The sequence below is a fragment of the Harpegnathos saltator genome, unplaced genomic scaffold, assembly GCF_003227715.2.
Source record: "Harpegnathos saltator strain DR-91 unplaced genomic scaffold, Hsal_v8.6 scaffold467, whole genome shotgun sequence".
Classification (NCBI taxonomy): Eukaryota; Metazoa; Arthropoda; class Insecta; order Hymenoptera; family Formicidae; genus Harpegnathos; species Harpegnathos saltator.
Window position 1 is genome coordinate 637,577 of NW_020230280.1, and position 17,133 is coordinate 654,709.

General features: G+C 53.9%; 1 protein-coding gene across 1 annotated transcript in view; it reads left to right on the top strand.

The window, feature by feature from the left end:
- Positions 1–17,133, top strand: part of olf413 (DBH like monooxygenase olf413) — a 224,776-nt gene that overhangs the window by 156,389 nt on the left and 51,254 nt on the right. Inside the window, exon 3 of the mRNA XM_011144247.3 lies at positions 12,198–12,347. Coding sequence (XP_011142549.1) covers positions 12,198–12,347 — 150 coding nt within the window. The remainder of the gene's footprint in view (positions 1–12,197; positions 12,348–17,133) is intronic.

Below are 17,133 nucleotides of genomic sequence, written 5' to 3' on the forward strand. Positions count from 1 at the left end.
GACCGACATCACGGTCTCACGAGAGCCCGAATACTTGATTTACTTTCGAACCTACCCCCGAAAGTCCGAGGTCTCCCTGCTTCTCGCGGAGCAGTGCGCACGTTTGAAGTTGTCCGTCGGAAGAGCAGAAAGCGTAACTCCGTGTGCTGTCACTCGTTAGCCGTCGCCTAGATGAAACATCCCTCCCCCCTCCTGTTCTCTTCCTTTTCAATCGTATTCTCGATCAACCGTTAGACGCGCGCAACTTCTTCATCGTACGTCTGCCGTCGAAGCAGCTGGTCGCGATTGACGAGCAGCTCGACCGGACTCGAGTCGTTGGGGGAACAAACGAAAGAAGATAAAAACGCGCGTTCAAACAATTTCACGACGACGCGGCCCGGCAATTGAAGCGCTCGCTCGCTGAAAGCGTGATAAGTCAAATCCCGCGGCTCCCGTTTGCGGACCTCCGTTCAGTCGACGCAGTTCCGCACCGGGGACTTTCACTTACCGCAGTCAGTCCTAATTTCCATGGGGTCCCGGCACGTCTGCCCGCCAAGTCTCTCTCCGTCTACTCGCGCTCGTTAACGGCGCGGCGGCGGCGGCGGCGGCGGCGGCGGCGAAGGAGCGCGTGATGCAGGCTACGCGCGCAAAAAAGAATGGAGTCGCGAGGAGAGCAGCATTACGCTCCGGAGCGCTCTCAGAATGGCGCGGCGGGGGTGGGAAAAAAGGGACGCAGGGGCGTCCGGGATGACGGACGTTTCGCATTGCCGCGATAATATCCCCGCTGTCTCGTGATTAATGCAGGCGCGCGGTGGAACAGGGCGAGGGCGTAGCGCGCCCGAGGATCGACTCGCGATCCAGAAAAAGCCGGCTGCACGGGGCGGCAAGAATAATGGCGTCGCGCGCTGATGACTTCTTTCGAGGCGAGCCGCGGCGTCGCGCGACGCGACGCGACGGCCAAGCTCGCTCCCCCTCTCTCCCCCCCCCCTTTGCCGGCCATTCTTCCGCGTGGGAAAGTCGAGCGTGCAACGCGGAAAGTATTGTACGTGCACACGAGATCGCACACGCGGATTGCTCGACGTTCGGTCCTCCTGATATCCTCCTGACTCTCGTCTCTATATATATCTCCGTCCTCTCGAAAAGCGACAGGAATCTTCCACCAAGCGCCAGCGGATATCGCAATCATGCGGGTATATTATCTCCGGTCTGCGAGATTTCTCGCGGCGGGTGGATTTATCCGGCAGCGAGCGGACGGATAGCAGCCACATCGAGGCGATATTTATTCCCGCGGTTGCGATGCCGGGCGATGCGATTGCTTTCCCTTTTCTCCAGAAAAACCCAGAGCTACAGTTTCTGACGCGCGCGCCTCCTCGTAATCGCTGCGACTTCGAGCAACTCGCTCCTCCTTTCTCGCGCAAAGTGCACGCGATGTTCCGCGCTTTTCACGGCTGAATCGATTCGAAATCATTCGACAGTCGCGAGGGACCCTTCGGTCGCCGGGCGATGTCTGAATACTGCGGCCTTAAAAACAATGGTCAAGGTGACTCGCATGCATGCGTCAGCTAGCTGAATGCACAGCGCATCCGCAAGGCGTGATTTGACGGTTTGCGGCAATCATATCGCAACGACCGCCGGGCCGCCGCGAAAATCAGCGGCAACGAGGAAGATAAAATCCGCCGCGCGATACACAGCGCCCTTTACATATCTTTTTTTACGGCTCCGCGAATGTTTTAAGACCGCACGTATTTCGATCGCCGCAGACTCCGAAAGCGCGCGGAATGCGCGGCACGTTCGCAGTCACACGCGCCATTCGCGATCGCGTGTTTGGTCGCGATATCTCCGTCCGAATGGCATTCCACGACGGCGTGAACTCGGCCGAAGGGCGCGTCGCTTTCGCGATCCGAAGCTCTGAACATTTCGATGACGTTGCGCGCGAGCGGGATAATTAAGTTTCGTTTATATTTGCTGCGCATGATCATTAATTATTTTCGAATCGAATGCGCATGAATATATCTACGGCGACGTTAATTTGATCAATTTTAAAATACGCACGCGGTTCGCGTAATATCGAATTGCGCACGCCTTTTATCGTTTATTAAAATTTATTATATATTAATTTTTAATTAAATTTATGGAACGATACTAAAGCCAAGAGGGGGAGAGAGAGGGGGAGGGAGAGGGAGGAGAATCTGATCGGAAGGAGGTCGGCTATCCTAATAAATAGCGCGTTACATTTTCATGCGAGGGTGGCGCGGATCTGAATGAAATTCGCGGCCACGCGCTCCTTGATATTCATGAAATTTTCTGCTTATCTCGCGTATCAGTAATTGTTTTCGTTTGCCGGGTCTAAAGCCGCTACTTGGGATTCCGAGGCAACGCGACCCTCTTCTTGAATAAAATATTTATTCCGAGTGTGTATATCGTCTCGATCCGCCGACTGCGCGTCGCGAACCTCTCTCTTGAGATTTACTCTAATTCTAAAATACACGTGAAAGACTGTAAAAGTACACTTTAAACCAGACTACGTGATGCGAGAAGAGATGTGACATCGAGCACTCAATCAAATCTCTCGTGCGATTACAAAGTCAAAAGCGAAGTTCCAGTGATTCCGAGACTAACGCGATTAACCGCGAATAAAAAGCATCGGGAAAGGAATTGCAAGCGATTAGAATTGCTCTTCCGGAAAATTACAATTTTAGCACTGCACACAGAGAATATAACGAGTGGCGGAGAGGCGGCACGAATTTCTAGCGAGAAATTTAAAGACAGTTGTGAAATTCCCTCCCGCTATTTTTCGACTCGTACATTTTGGTGTCAGAAAAATATGACGAAGGAAGAAGCGACGGTGTACAGACAAATAAGAAGAAAAACTCGACTGAGATTCGATTATTTCTATTTATATTTACGTTGGAGTACAATATAAAATACAAAGCCGTGCAATGCAATATAAAAGTATAATCTATTCCAAACGCGGCGGTGCTAAACGGGTTTCGGTCGTTAAACAATTTCTCTCGTCGGTCCTCGATGCAGCCGTCGATATCGGAATTCTTGGCGTGCGGCGCGCAAAACGGCAACCTCGTGAGTTCCGGGTTATCTCCTCGGGGACCTCAGCTACTCGAGCCGGGATTATCTCCTTGGGAGCCGCAGTCGTTGACGAGGAGCCCGCGCGGGGAGGAGGCCGAGAGGAAAAAGGGGAGTGGTAGGGGGGGGGGACTATTTGCACATCACTCAAAGGAGTCGGCGGTGCATCGGGATCTTCCGATCCTGCGCCGTCCGCAGCCTCGCGCTATGAAAAGCAATTTACACTGCCCTCCGGACTTCGAATTACTTTTGAATGCTGAAGAGACGAGCGCGCGGGCGCACTTTCCCGCCGCCGTCAACCGCAGCGATAATGAAATCTCCGGGATTTTCGAGCACGATTGTTCACGCTAACAAGACCCACCGCGCCGAGTCTCTCCTTTTGGGCGAGAGCGTTCTTTTTCCCTTTTTTTCTGCGGTCGTTTTCGGATGCGTTACTCGCATTTACGCGGAAAAGTGAGAGAGTGGAGAAGGAGGTCGCGGCAAAGAATTTGTATAAACACCGTCAAAGGATCCGTCGCAACTTTGCGGTCTTTGTGAACTGTAGTCATAAATACAAAAGGACAATCGACAAAAGAAGAAAAATACACGTACGACACGTGGAAACCTGAGTATGACGTAACGCGTAATGCCTCTTAAAAGCAGGGATTTTCAGCGCGCCGCGTGCGTTTTATATCGCGGAATCACGGAAGGCCAAGCATCCTCCGCGATAAAGGTCTGCTTGCGGCTCTCGTCGGGAGGTCGATATCCGCGAAATTGAGGACTGTTTTATATAAACGCAGCTGATGTCTCGATGGTCGATTTTCTGCCACGGTATCCGCGATCTAATTACGGTCGTCATGCGCCGAGCTAGAAGAGAGAAATAGAAAGGGTAGAGAATCTCTATACGGTCGCGTGTGTAGCCGACGTTGACGACGATCGAGCGGTTTACTTATCCCCCCGGCGTGCGATTTTCGGCAGAATTTATTTCCCCCCGCTGCCGCGTCATTATTCGTCATTAGAAGCTGTCATTGCGCGCCGGAATTGGAGCGGCTGTAATTGGCAGAATTCCTGCGCGTGTGCGGGACCGGGTAGTCAGAGCGACGCGCCGCTGCACAGCCATGGAGAGGCAGCTTTCGGGGGCAGGTTCTTCGATTGCTGTGAAACCCCGGATTGTGTGCGTTTCGTGCTTCCCCAGTTAAATATGGGCCTGCCATTCTGCATTTCAAACCGCACTTTGGCTCGTTTTATGTTAGCAGCCTCCGCGCTTCGAGTGACGTGTAATTGTCGGAATCACAAAAATGAGAATTGTTGCGAACGATATCTTATTTTTTGGGAAAGAAGAAGGACGAGCGGGGCGGGGGTGGGGCGCTAGCATATTCCGATTAACGTGCGCGCTGTGCTGGCGACTTATTAAGCGTATTTTCTTTCAACGACAGTTTCCTCAAAAAAATTTCACGACTTTCGCGCGAGGACGGAAATGCGGCTCCAAACTTCTCCATTCGCTCCTCTTCCCGCTCCGCAGATGTTACGCTTTCCACGATCGACCGGCGCGAAGACGAGAGTCTCAGCGGCGCGACTAATTAAGTAATCAACCGCGTTTGTAGCGACTACAAATGTACTTGATTACTTACGTGATGTATATACGTTTGTGCCTCGGAGAAGCTCGATCATTTCTGTCGAAAACGCTTCGCTCGCAGCACGCACGACAGGCCTCTCCGTTCCCTCGATTTATCCGGCACGACGCACGGCGAACAAACCGTACGAATTCGCCTTCAGCAATTCGTGCCACTCGCATGCGGCGCCGCCGCCGCCGCCGCCGCCGCCGCCGCCGCCGTTTGATCGGCGCAGCGGGACGCTCCGTTATCGACGACGTCGCGGCGGAGTATTAATGCGAGCGGTGAATTGGGCCGACATAATTGCTATAATTGTCCGGCATGCGGAATCGGTTACTGAATACGTACGCGCATATGTGCGTGCGTGCGTGCGTGCGTGCGTGCGTGCATACGTGCGTACATGGCGGCGGCGTGGGATAGAGCATAGATCTCTCTCTCCCTCCCTCCCTCCCTCCCTCTCTTCCTCCCTCTCTCTCTTCTCATCCTTCCACCCTCTTACTTGCCGCCTTCCTCTCTCTCTCTCTCTCTCTCTCGCTCTCGCTCTCCCTCTCTCTCTCTCTCTCTCTCTCTCTCTCTCTCTCTCTCTCTCTCTCTCTCTCTCTCTCTCTCTCTCTCTCTATCTCTCTCTCGCTCTCAATCTCTATGTAACACATTGACCGCGCGTTCGCGTGGTGTGTTCGATAGGACGGAAAGACGGACACTCGCGGAAACAAAGCTCCCCAGTGCGCACAAAGCGACGTAATTGGATGCCGATAATGCCTGTTGATGTCACTGATGTTTCACGATTACGGACTAATCCGGCCGTATGAATATCAATAGCCGATACCATAAAGCATAGCTGGCCGACGTATCTCTGCTATTATCGTTACTCTGTTATTATTATCGTTGTTTAATATATTTGCATGCGCGTTTCCCCACCGCCGTAGCGCGCGCGCGTAGAGCCTGGAAACAAAATTGATATACGCTCGATATAAACCGCACGCGCGCGCCTATTTTGAGCCGCCGTTATAACCGGCTTATTGAAATTCCTGTAATTTTGTTACAGCGGCATAACTATCACCGGACGACGTTTTATATTCCGCCGAATTAAGTTCCGATATTACGTGTACCGCGCATTAATTCAAATTCATTAGCAAGCCCCGCGATGGAAGTCGCGCGTGTGCGGCTTCGATTTTGCGAAATCGACAATTTCGGAACTTTATCAGCGCCACGAGGACTCTCCTTAACAATTTTGGGAAATGATCGTGGAACGCGATATCGCTGTGTGTCTTGTGTTCCATACGATACAGTGCTACGGGGAGAAACTATCACGCGACGAGTAAGTGTGAGAGAGAGAGAGAGTGAGAGGGGGGGGATGGCGTGGAGCAGCGAATGCGATCGCTGTCATCGCCTCGCTAGCACGATCGAAAATTCGCGTCCCACGTGCGCGTCCGACGCGGAATGGAGAGCCGTACATCGAGCGAGTTTACTGCCGTACGTGTCCCGATCCGATTTCCTTTTATCGGCCGTCGACCGCGGATTCGCGTCGTGACGAACGAACGAGGTCCAATCGCGAATAACAGACAATTTCGGCCAATGTGACCAGCTGCGGGAGTACATCTCCGGCGATTGCGTTCCGTGCTCGCGCGGAGGATACGTAAATAATCATAGCGAAGGAAAGCCGAAGTCTCTCAAGCCCCTCTGCGTCGAACGCCGGAGAAAAACTAATAAGGAGCATTTGCATCGCGAATAAGTCGTAGTGCACAATGTGCAGCTAGCTACACCAATCTCGAACTTAAAGCAACAGAAAAAAAGAGATATCGCGCAGATGACCCCTTTCCGAGAACTTTCCGAGAACGAAGCGCATAATTTTTCAGATAATAACGCGGCGAATTATAGAGAGAATTATCTTCCGACTAAACTTTCGAATCCGACGTGCGAATTTTTGTCCGACTTCGCCTCGCGGGTCTACGAAGACCTCGAGACGGCCCTGTCGTTGACTCTCACGACGCGTTGCACCCTCGCGAAATTGATGATGCCGACTAGTCTCGCGATTCCCGCTGGAAGGAAAGGGTTGAACGTTCTCACGGAATAGCGAGGGTGTCGACGGAGAACCGAAGGAAGGGAGGGCGTAACCCGGACGGAAGACACGGCGGAGCAACTATCGTTGGCAAGGGGCGGAGGAGGGTCTGACTTTTCGATCGCTCATGTCTCGGGGAAGGCGATCCGCCGGCAGAAAAGTCGGCGGGGGGTGGAAAAAATATGCTCTCCACTTCCGACGGCGGGGCGGAAATTGAAGAAGTTACGCGCGCGAGAGACGGCCGCGCAAATTATTTATTACTCCATCGTTTCGCGTGAATTCGCGCGTATCGCAGGCGCGGGGTCGGGGCACGGGGGCGTGTCCTTCCCGTGGTAATTTTTCACGACGCGGTCGATGATAACGCGGTCCTGCGGTTCCGCTAGACGACTAGTCGCAAGGAATTCTCCCTCCGCCGGGAAATTCCAGCCTGGCTGCTCGCGCGCGCGCGACCTTCGGAATTTCGCGATAATATAAGAGGCGCGACTGCAAAATTTAAGGCGTCCTTGCCGCCGCCGCCGCTTGTCGAGTGTAATTAATATCGAGCGATACCACGGCGCTTTTATGAAGAAAAAGATCGACCCGTCGGATTTCCCGAGGAAAATGCGACAGCGGCCTCTCCTGTGCCCTCGATAAAAATACTCCGTCATCGTCGCGTAAGAGAGTCTCAGACAGAGTGTCATCGCCGTTCGCGCTGATCGATCCAGCAATTCTCCCGAGATAAAGCACATTTCTCCGTTATATTTCATCGCGATCAAGTACACAGCTCGATCCCGCCGCGGCTGCGAGACACGAGAGGCGTCTAAGTACAGACGCGTGCGTCTCTCTCTCTCTCTCTCTCTCTCTCTCACTCTCAATTTTTCATCAGAACGTCGAACCTGGAAGCAATACCCGGCTCGTCCGAGGCTCAAAGCCTTGTCGCCGCCGCCGCGCTGAAGCCCTTTCTCTCGCGCAAGAATCCGAATCCTTCGTCAGAGACGCGGCCCTCTCACCTTTGAGTAACCGCATACCGTCCGCAGGCGGTCGCGCCGTGAAAAGAACATGGAGAGCGCCAAGCAACGCATGGCTCGGCCATGAGCTCGAAAATATGAATAAGTAATTCGCGAACGGTCAAAAGGATACGCTCGCGTAAAGTCGACCACACGAAACGAGACCCACTTCCGTTTTATTCTTCGCCGAAACAGCCATCGTTTTTCCGGGGGATAAATTAATAATTATCAATCTGTCGGTAATGATCTATCGGCTTGAGTTTTCAGTTAATTTCCCTTCGTTCCTCATTAACCGTTAGCTTCCTCGCTACCGAGGTATCCTCACACCCTCGTCCTTTCGAGACTAACTCGAGTCGACGTGCAGTCGTCTCTGTCCTCCCTGCCTTCGCACATCCCGACGGCCGCGTGAAGGCGACGTGGCGTGGCCCAGGTGAGAAGGTCCGTCAGGAAAAAAGAGAAACGGCCGGAGGATAAGGGACGACGAGGAGATGAGGGGGGAGGGGAGGTGGCGGTAGGGTGCCGGCGACGTAACACGCGTGACTCGCTGGCGATCACGCAGCACGCGCAGGTACGGCGGCTCGCGGCCAAATGAAATTTTAATAAAGCCGCGGCCGGAAAGCGCAGGACGGGCGGGGGAGCGGGAGACGGCCCACGACAATGGAACAATGGCCTGGGGTATCGCCCGGAGGCGTCGGCGCGCTTCTTCCCGCGCCGCGATAATTATATCGAGGCGCGGCGGCACGGAATCCCGGCAGAAAAACTTGTCTTTGGCGGTCGGACGGCCGAAGAACGCCCGGACGACGCTTCGGAGCTGCCCAAGTAAAGGCGAATTTACACGGTTCGCTCCCGATGATTACCCCGGATGAATCATCCAAAATGAATTGGATGAGTGGCTTCTTGTTCTCGGGCGTATCGCGCGCGCGTCCGATCCGATCAAGCGGCATTTCGCTGCCTCGGACGCGCGGCACGAGGCGAAGCGCAGCGGGCTCCTCCTCGTATGTCGGGGAAGATTCCGCGCGACGATGAACCACCGTCTTGCGGTTAGCGGCACACGCGAGCGCGTGTGCGTTCGCGAGTGCGACTGTCGACTGCGAACTCGCGATTCTCTCGCGGCTACCGTCGACTTTACGAAACTCTCGGCTGCGAGTTTCGATATTTCGCCCGCTCTCCCGCTCTCCCGCGTCTCGAAACCCGCAATTTCTCGCTCGCCCATCCTCTCCTCCCACAGAGACGCGCGAAACTCGCAATTTGCGCGTTGTTGTTGTTGCGTGCAGCGAAACAGCAACAAAGGAACCGTCTCAGTCGAGAAGTCGGAATGGATACCCCTCGCGCTGATGACTTACGCAAATTCCGCTCGGAAGTGGGGTCGAACCCTCTCTTTCTCTCTTTCTCTTTCTCCCTTTCTCTCTTTCTCTCTCTCTCTCTCTCTCTCTCTCTCTCTCTCTCTCTCTCTCTCTCTCTCTCCCCCCCTTTCTGCACCCGGTTCTCTTTCTCCCCCGCGCGATGATCCGGCCAAACGAAAGCGAGTCTTCGGCGGACGAGTCGTTTTTGTTCTTTCCTGGACGAGGACAATGTTTGCGCGATTCATTCCACTTTCGCTGCTCGACCGGCAGTGGCCGAGGAGAGAGAGAGAGAGAGAGCGCACCGTGTAAATTCGCCTTAACTTTTGCCTCCAGCTCTCGCCCTTTGTCTCCCTTGCGACAGGGAGCGCGCGGTCGTCTCGGTTCGACGGTCGTCTTCGCGAACGAGCGAAACTCGATCGGCGAGGGAAAAGGGCGCGACGCTGCGCCACCGCTTTTTGCCGGCGACTGCCGTTTCTTTGTGGGAACGACAGAGTGGCATTCTAATACGGCCATAGCGCGCGCGAAGAGGAAGAAAAGGAGAAAAGCGGTGCACGCGCGCGATAAAAAGGCCGCAGGCGTTTGCAACAAAGAGCGGTCTCGGTCGCGTTAGATAATCGGCGGAAATTCATCAGTCATCGTTACGCGATTATCCGCCGTCTCGCACGACCCGTTGTAATTTCTAATTTCAAGGTCACGGGAGCAAAGCTGCGGTAAAGTGCAACGTATCGAGCATGTATCAATTAAAGTCCGAAAAACGCGGACAGACCGCGGCCGTGAGTCGAACGTGATCAGTCACGAGCGTGAGTCCCGTTAGAAGCCGGAGGGAAACGACGAAATCTAGTTGTAAGTGTGTCCGGTCAAAGAGAGAGAGAGAGAGAGAGAGAGAGAGAGAGAGAGAGAGAGAGTCTAGACAAATATTTGAAATGGAAGATCCCGGAGTGATACGGGAGCAGTCGGAGTAAGAGGCATTAACCGAAAAGCCGACCGGTTACACGAAGAGCCGAGAGCGAACGTTGGCTTAATTAAGCTCACGTGCGCGAGATTAGCTCTCGCCGATTGTTGTCGCGGTTCCGCTCTCTCAGCCGAGAGCATGTAACATTTTAATCGCGCGCAGGCCGAAGGGCTTTGATTCCGTCCGCGATTCCGTGCGCTCCGTCCAATTTCATTATCCGGATATATGTTATATACGGCAGCGTGCGCTCAAGTTCCTCATCGTATCGCCTCGTCGGCGCTTTTTAAGAGCCCTGCCGGAATCTCTCTCAGGCGAGCATGCCGCGGACGTAGTATACGCAGTCTCGTAAAATCTCAGGCGTATGATAGCCTGCTGAATATTTGCACGGTGCGGCGCGCGATGTCGATAGTGCTGCCTTCCGGCTGACGCGCTCCGCCCGCGCCGCCGTGTTAAGTTTTGCGCGATAATGTGCGTGCAATAAAATTCCCCCCGACGTGCTCCATCGGCGATGCCGCCGCTACTACACGCACACGCACGCTTTGCCTGCCTGGCGCCGGAGAGGGAAACTTGCGAGAGGGATCCTCGCGACGCGAGGAGAGGAAAACGGCGCGCTGGCCGAGAAGAGCGACCCGACGATCGAACGTCAAAATAAACGTTCCGTAGTCTTCCGCTGTCGCGATTTAGAGACAAGAAAAGACGATACGAGAAGGAAAACAAGTCGTCGAACGGCGTGGAGCTCGGCTCGGCGCGCAAAAAATCGCGAACATCATAACACCGTGGACGAGGTGGTGTGTACTTCTAGCTGAACGGTGCGAATCAGTCTCGAAGAACGTGGCGATTTAAACGGCGAGTTAGCGGGTGCGAAAATAGAGCGAATTAGCGGAGCGGAGGGCGAAGCGCGGACGCGTCGTCGAGCGCGTCGACCTGTTTGTGGCCGGTAACTCACGTTTCATGCGAGATCGCAGGTATCATTGACGCTGGTGGAGGAGGGAGGAGAAGGAGGTGCTGGTCCTCGACGCTGCTGGCTAACTGTAAATGCGAGTAGTCACGCATGGGAAAGCGTTCGCCGGTCCCACGATCGTTCGGGTGAGGATCGATTATTATCGCGGGAGAGAGAGAGAGAGAGAGAGAAAGAAAGAGAGAGAGAGAGAGAGAGAGAAAGAAAGAGAGAGAGAGACAGCGAGAGGTGTATCCAATTTCGCGTTATTCGCGCTCGCGCGCGAAACAGAATGAGAGACGACGTGCCGTAAAAGCGGCGTACGCGAGAGAGCGCGGATGCTATCGAGCAAATTACGGTGCGCGGTCTATTCATTTGTAGCGGAGTCGACGACCAATCAGTCGTTAATTGCTAACGGTAACGAGGCACGGCGGCGCGGTGTGCACCGCGGAGAAATTCAAAACGAGTAGGACGGGATAATCACGACGGCGATGACGTGTTTCCGCCTCTCGTCTTGGGATGCCGATGAGCGCCTCGCTTGTCGGAGGAAAGCCAAGTAGGCAAGCAAGCAGGCAGGCAGGCAGGCAGGCAGGCAGGCAGGTCTTCCTTAGCCGCACACGCGGTGAATTAAAAGACGCGGCCGCCGCCGCCGCCGCCGCCGCGGTGCGCGAGCGTTGATGGACTACATTCACGTCACGACTCGTTAAGCAATGAATAACATTTCGCGCGAGGCGCGTTACCGCCGGCTGTTGGAATTTCCAACGGATGTTTCGCCGTGCGGGAGAGCGCGACTTCGAGTGCGGTATTAATCCATTCATTGCGAAGCTCCGATAACGGAATGTCCGATATTGTCGATATTATTCCTCCGCGTGAAAATTCGCGAGATATTCGGGTAGCGCGATCCCGTCCGCCCAGCCGGTGTCTTCTTATTTCACCCCGCGTTGTGTGAAACGCCCGCGGATTTATGCGGAGCGATAAACAATCGCGCGGATGTTTCTCTCTCGCCCTCTCGCGAAAAATCCTCTCCAACCCGCTTTTTCAACGCGCGCATTCTCCGCGACGCGGTCGATCTAACTCTTCGGGGAAAAAGGCGTCGCGCGAGCGACTGCAAGCGGTTGTATGTGTGTGTGTGTGTGTGTATGTGTGTGTGTGTGTGTGTATGTGTGTTGTGTGTGCGCGCACGTTCGCCTCGAGCATCGCGACGATGCATTACACTTTATGGCTCTGTTGGCGCGGATTTTAACGTTAAGTCGTCGCTCCTTTTCCAGGACCGGCACGTGAAGGACGCCAGCAGAGACCCGCAGATGGATGCGAGCCAGGACTACCGGCTGTTACTGGGTTACGAGAACAAGACGCACACGGTCCTTCGTTTCAGCAGACGATACGACACATGCGACTCGCGGGACCTGAAGATCACGGTAGGTGATGCGATTTATGCCGCTCGAAAGGCGCAGGACAATTTCCCGCGAAGCGCTGCTGCCGCTTCTGCGGCGCACTGCTGGCTCGAGGATTTACTCGGCGTGCTTATCTCGCGCTATTTTTGTCCGTGAGATAAACACACTCCCTCCCTCCCTCCCTGCCCAGCCCGAACCTTTGCGCTCTCTCGCTTTCTCTCCGAAAGTGTTCTCCGAGAGAGTGAGAGAGAAAGATTAATACGGGATTTATTTCGATGAGGGATAGATTAAGGAGATTTACCACGCGCGAATAAATCGCGCGATTTAATCCTCTCGCCGAAACACAGGTGGACTTCTTTCATCGGCGAAGTGCAACGGGTGCCGTCCGTGTTTGCCCAGGAAAAATAAGCGCGGCCGCAAGAACAGAGAAGGAAGGCGGGTATTTTATTATATACGGAGAAGCGAGTTCACACACACACACACACACACACACACATACACACACCCGCCGAATGCGCGCGGTCGTGCTAATTATGCTCGCGTAGGCGATGAAACCGGAACAACCGGGCTATAAATCTCCTCATTAAACTGCGCGCGCGGATCTTCACGCGCGCGCGCGCGCGCGCGCCCGACCGGTGTTTTCTCTCGCGGGCAGCCGCTCATATTTGGAATCGGTTCGAAAACGTTATACACACGCGTCCTCCTCGCCCTCCGCCCAACCTTGGCAGTTTTCAAGCGCGCGTGTAAAGATTTTAAATGCACGGTCGCGCAGTTAATTACCGGCGTGCGAGCGTGTAATCATTACGCTCGCTCGCACACGCTCGTGAAAAATGCCGCGCGAGCGTTCTCGCTAACGCTCGAATGAAATTCGGCGGGCTCGTTATCGCGGTGCTCTCCTCCGGCGCGCGCCGGTATTCCGCGCTCATTGCAGGACAGGTCGACCTACTTCTTTATTTCGCCGGTAATTAACTCGGAAATAGATCGCGCGATAGAGCCGGCCGCCGCCCCGCTCGGGCGCCCCGCTCGACGGTGCTCGGCACGAGCTTAACCCGAAAAGAAAGGAGATTACGCGCGACGGGGGGGGGGGGTTGTCGGCCCGGCCGAAGCCGCGCCGCGCGCGACGTGAAGCTCACGGCGGCCGACGAGCGGACGTCGCGGAGAACTCAGTCCTGAATCCTGCAGCCGCTTCCGTCGTCGCCATTACACAGCGATCAGTGCCATCGATTGGCAGGAGGTGTGCTTCACGCTAATCCGCGAGCACTTCGAGCACGCGGAACTTCGCGTCCGAAAGCTCGAGAGGAGAAATGTCGCGACTCCAGCTGACGATTGCGAAATGCGCGAGCGATTTCGCGTTCTCTTCCTCGCGTCCGTGTGGAAATTCGCCAAGAGCGCGCGAGGATGAAAAGCGGCGATAACGCGGTGCTCTCGCGATGTGCTTCAACGCGGAGACGCGCGCGTGTATATGTGTGTGTGTGTGTGTGTGGCTTTTCATAATCGGGGCTTTAACATGTTGGGAGTCTTCGGTGGCGTTTTAATTCTCGAGTGGATCAGCGGCGGGTCGGCGGAGGAGAAATTTTATTCTTTTTCCCGCGACGAGTCTACCGCCGCGGCGGAATACAATAGAAATATCGTTCCGGAGACGCGCGCGTGCCGCTTATTTTCGCGGAGAAGGACGAGCGCGCGCGCGCGCGCGTGCGCGTGCGACAGTAAATCGGCTGAACGGCTGCCATATTTTTTATCCCGGACACTTTTTTTATTTATTCATGACATTTGCGTTAATCGCACGCAAGGAGGGCGCGTGGTGAATTTGCGCGCGGAAAAACGTAGCGATCTTCGCGCCTCGCGACGCGGCGAGCGTGAACAAATAACAGTTTTTTTTAACGGCGATCGGCGTTTTCCGCCCTCCCCCTCTCTTGCCCCGCGTCGTCAGCTGCAAACCCTCCAACGATCGCTTATTAGCTTCTATTACCGTCACTTCGTTATCGCTTTTACGAAATCTCGCGGCGTGTTATCGAACATCAGCGCTTAACACACAATCGTCGGGGCTCGATTCCCCCACCCGATCGTATTATTATCGCGCATCAATTTCGGCCGGGCTCGTTGCGATGCGATGCGATGCGATCTCATCGTCTGGCCGCGCGTGCATAATTCGCCGCTGCAACCACGACGCTATCGAAGCCGCCGCCGCCGCCGCTGCTGCTCGGTGCCACGTGGATAAACGGCGTACGTGTTCGTAAATATTCGCCTGCGGTAAATCGAAATCCCCCCGCCCCCGAATCACGTTATGTAACGTCGTATTAAGCAGTATTTTGGGATAATCGATTTCCAATTAACAGCGAAAAACACTCGCTGGTTCGATATACCAATTCGCGGGGTAATTTTTTTCGTTCTCCCTTTCTCTTTCTTTCTCTCTCTCTCTCTCTCTCTCTCTCTCTCTCTCTCTCTGTCTCTCTTGCTCTTTCTGTCGCGCGTTTACATAGTGCACACATGTGTGCCGTTTATTTCCGTGTAACGGAGCACAGTTGTCAAACGCGTCATTAATATCCAACCGAGTTGTCGACGATCGGCTGTTTTTATTTGCAAAGGAGTGGCGAAAAATGACGCGACGACAGGAATCTGCTATCTCGGCTGCAAAGAGCACGCTCTGTTATTTGACGAAGGTATTTATAAAAAACAAGCGTGATATCGCTTAGAGTGACGCGGACATTTTCACGTCCGTGGTTGCAAATAAAGTAGCACAACATGCGTACTGTGTATTATTTCGGTCAGTAGTCGCGGCAGTTTTATCTATCAGAAGCATCGTACGTCGTTCTACTTTTATCGTCTGAAAATCTAATAATTCACGATACGTGTTACTCGCAAATAAAAATGTATGTCACCGTGCGAAATAAAATATACAAGCGACGGGGCCGCGAGTTGTGTAAAAAAGCGTTTCTGCCGGTCGGGCAAGTCGGGATATTCTCGAATTTCGAAGGAAGCAGGATCTCTCGCACCGGTCAGCCGGCGTTCGTGACACGACATTGTCCGAATCGCCGGTTCATGCCGAGACGATCTACTCCTGCGCCTCGAGAAAGCCCGGAGGAGAATTCCTGGCGGTCGCGATCATCTCGAGTGTCGTTCCTCTTTACTAAGAGAAAGACGGAGAGAGAGAGGAAAGATGAGAATAAGGACGACGACGACGACGAAGAAGAAGAAGCCCCCCCTCCCCCCGATGAGAATGTCCGTCCGTCTGGCGGTTGAGTCATCGAAATACTTTGTCGCGAAAATAAAAGCGGGTCGCGATTTCATCGCGACGGGAAACGACCGAGTCAGCGGGGCCCTCTCGGGGCCCTTATCTGATCGCGTGATCGCGATATCGATACTCGATATAATATTTTTGCACGGCGTGTCTATCTCGCCAAGAGCGAGTGCGATCGCGAACGCAGCGGGTTGCAAGGGGATGCAAGAGGATACACGCGCCTCTCGAGATTCCAGGGCAGGGCAGGGCAGGGCAGGGTAGGGCAGGGTCGAGGGGAAGAGGAGTTCCGGTTAAAACGTAAGACGATATGAGTCGATTATTCAGGCAATCGTAGCCGCCCTTGGTCTTTCCCTCTCTCTCTCTCTCTCTCTCTCTCTCTCTCTCTCTCCCAAACGTCTTGCTAAAATCGATACAGAACGCGCGGACGCGTTTGGCTGCGGAAAGACCTGATGTGCCCAAATTGAACCATCAGCGGACGGTATTTTCGACGGCACGGCTCGGTTCGTAGGTCGGATCGCGCCGATATAGCGTGAAGGTTGTGCAAAAAACGCCGCATCGGGTTGCCACCGCCCCGTTCGAAGGTTTCAATTAGAATAGCCGTGTTTTTCCACGCCGATATATTTTCCCGGGATCTTCGCCGCCGACGTAACATCGGCGCACGAAGGGTGGTGCTTGCTTTTTCGACGAGATATACGCGACGCGAGACATGTTTGTTCCAGAAATACGTCGGTGAAATGTAGCGTCGCGTCGATGTTATCAGGGATCCCGTTCCGTTTGCGTCATCGATAGAAATCAAATATTGAGATCGCCTCGGGGAGTTATTACTTCTCGAGTTTCGGTCTCTCTCTCTCTTTCTCCCTCTCCCTGCCCTCTCCTCGTTCTCTCCTCGCTGATGCTTTATCGCGGCGCTTATCTCGAATTTCCTCGTCTCGAATTTAGAAGCCGGAGATATCCACCAGCGTGTACGTAGCTCGGCAATTTTTCCGGATTTCCAATTGCGGCACCGAATACGCAAATGGCGAACTTTCCATGTCGTTCGTTCGCTGTATCAACTGCTTTAAACCGTGATCGCGACGCTTAGTCGGGGGGGGGGGGAGAATAAGTTTCTGCGCCGCGCGATTTAATGTGGCGTTATCGTGTCGAGATAACTGAGATGTTAATCGCCTCGCGGGAGAAATTAAGAGACGTCATGAATATCCGTGAGAGAGAGAGAGAGAGAGAGAGAGAGAGAAAATCGTAATATTCAAAAAAGGAAAATAAAAAAATTTCTCCCTCGGCCACACAGCTTCGTCTCCACGAGGAGAAATGTTTGATCGAACAAATCAATTTTCGGCTGAAAAATGAAAGATTCAGGAGTAGCAATTGAAAACATCAGAATTCCGTCGAAGTTGATAATCTTGATAATCTCGATCGAGTTCTGATAACTTTCAGCCGAAATTTCTGCACCGTTCATGTTTTACCAGAGAATTGTTTCGTTCGACCAAGTATTTTCCCTGTGTTCTCTTCCCTGTGAACTATCAAAGTCTCCCTCGCGCGTAAACTTCTTGGAAGAGAGCGCGAGTGTAGTCGCGA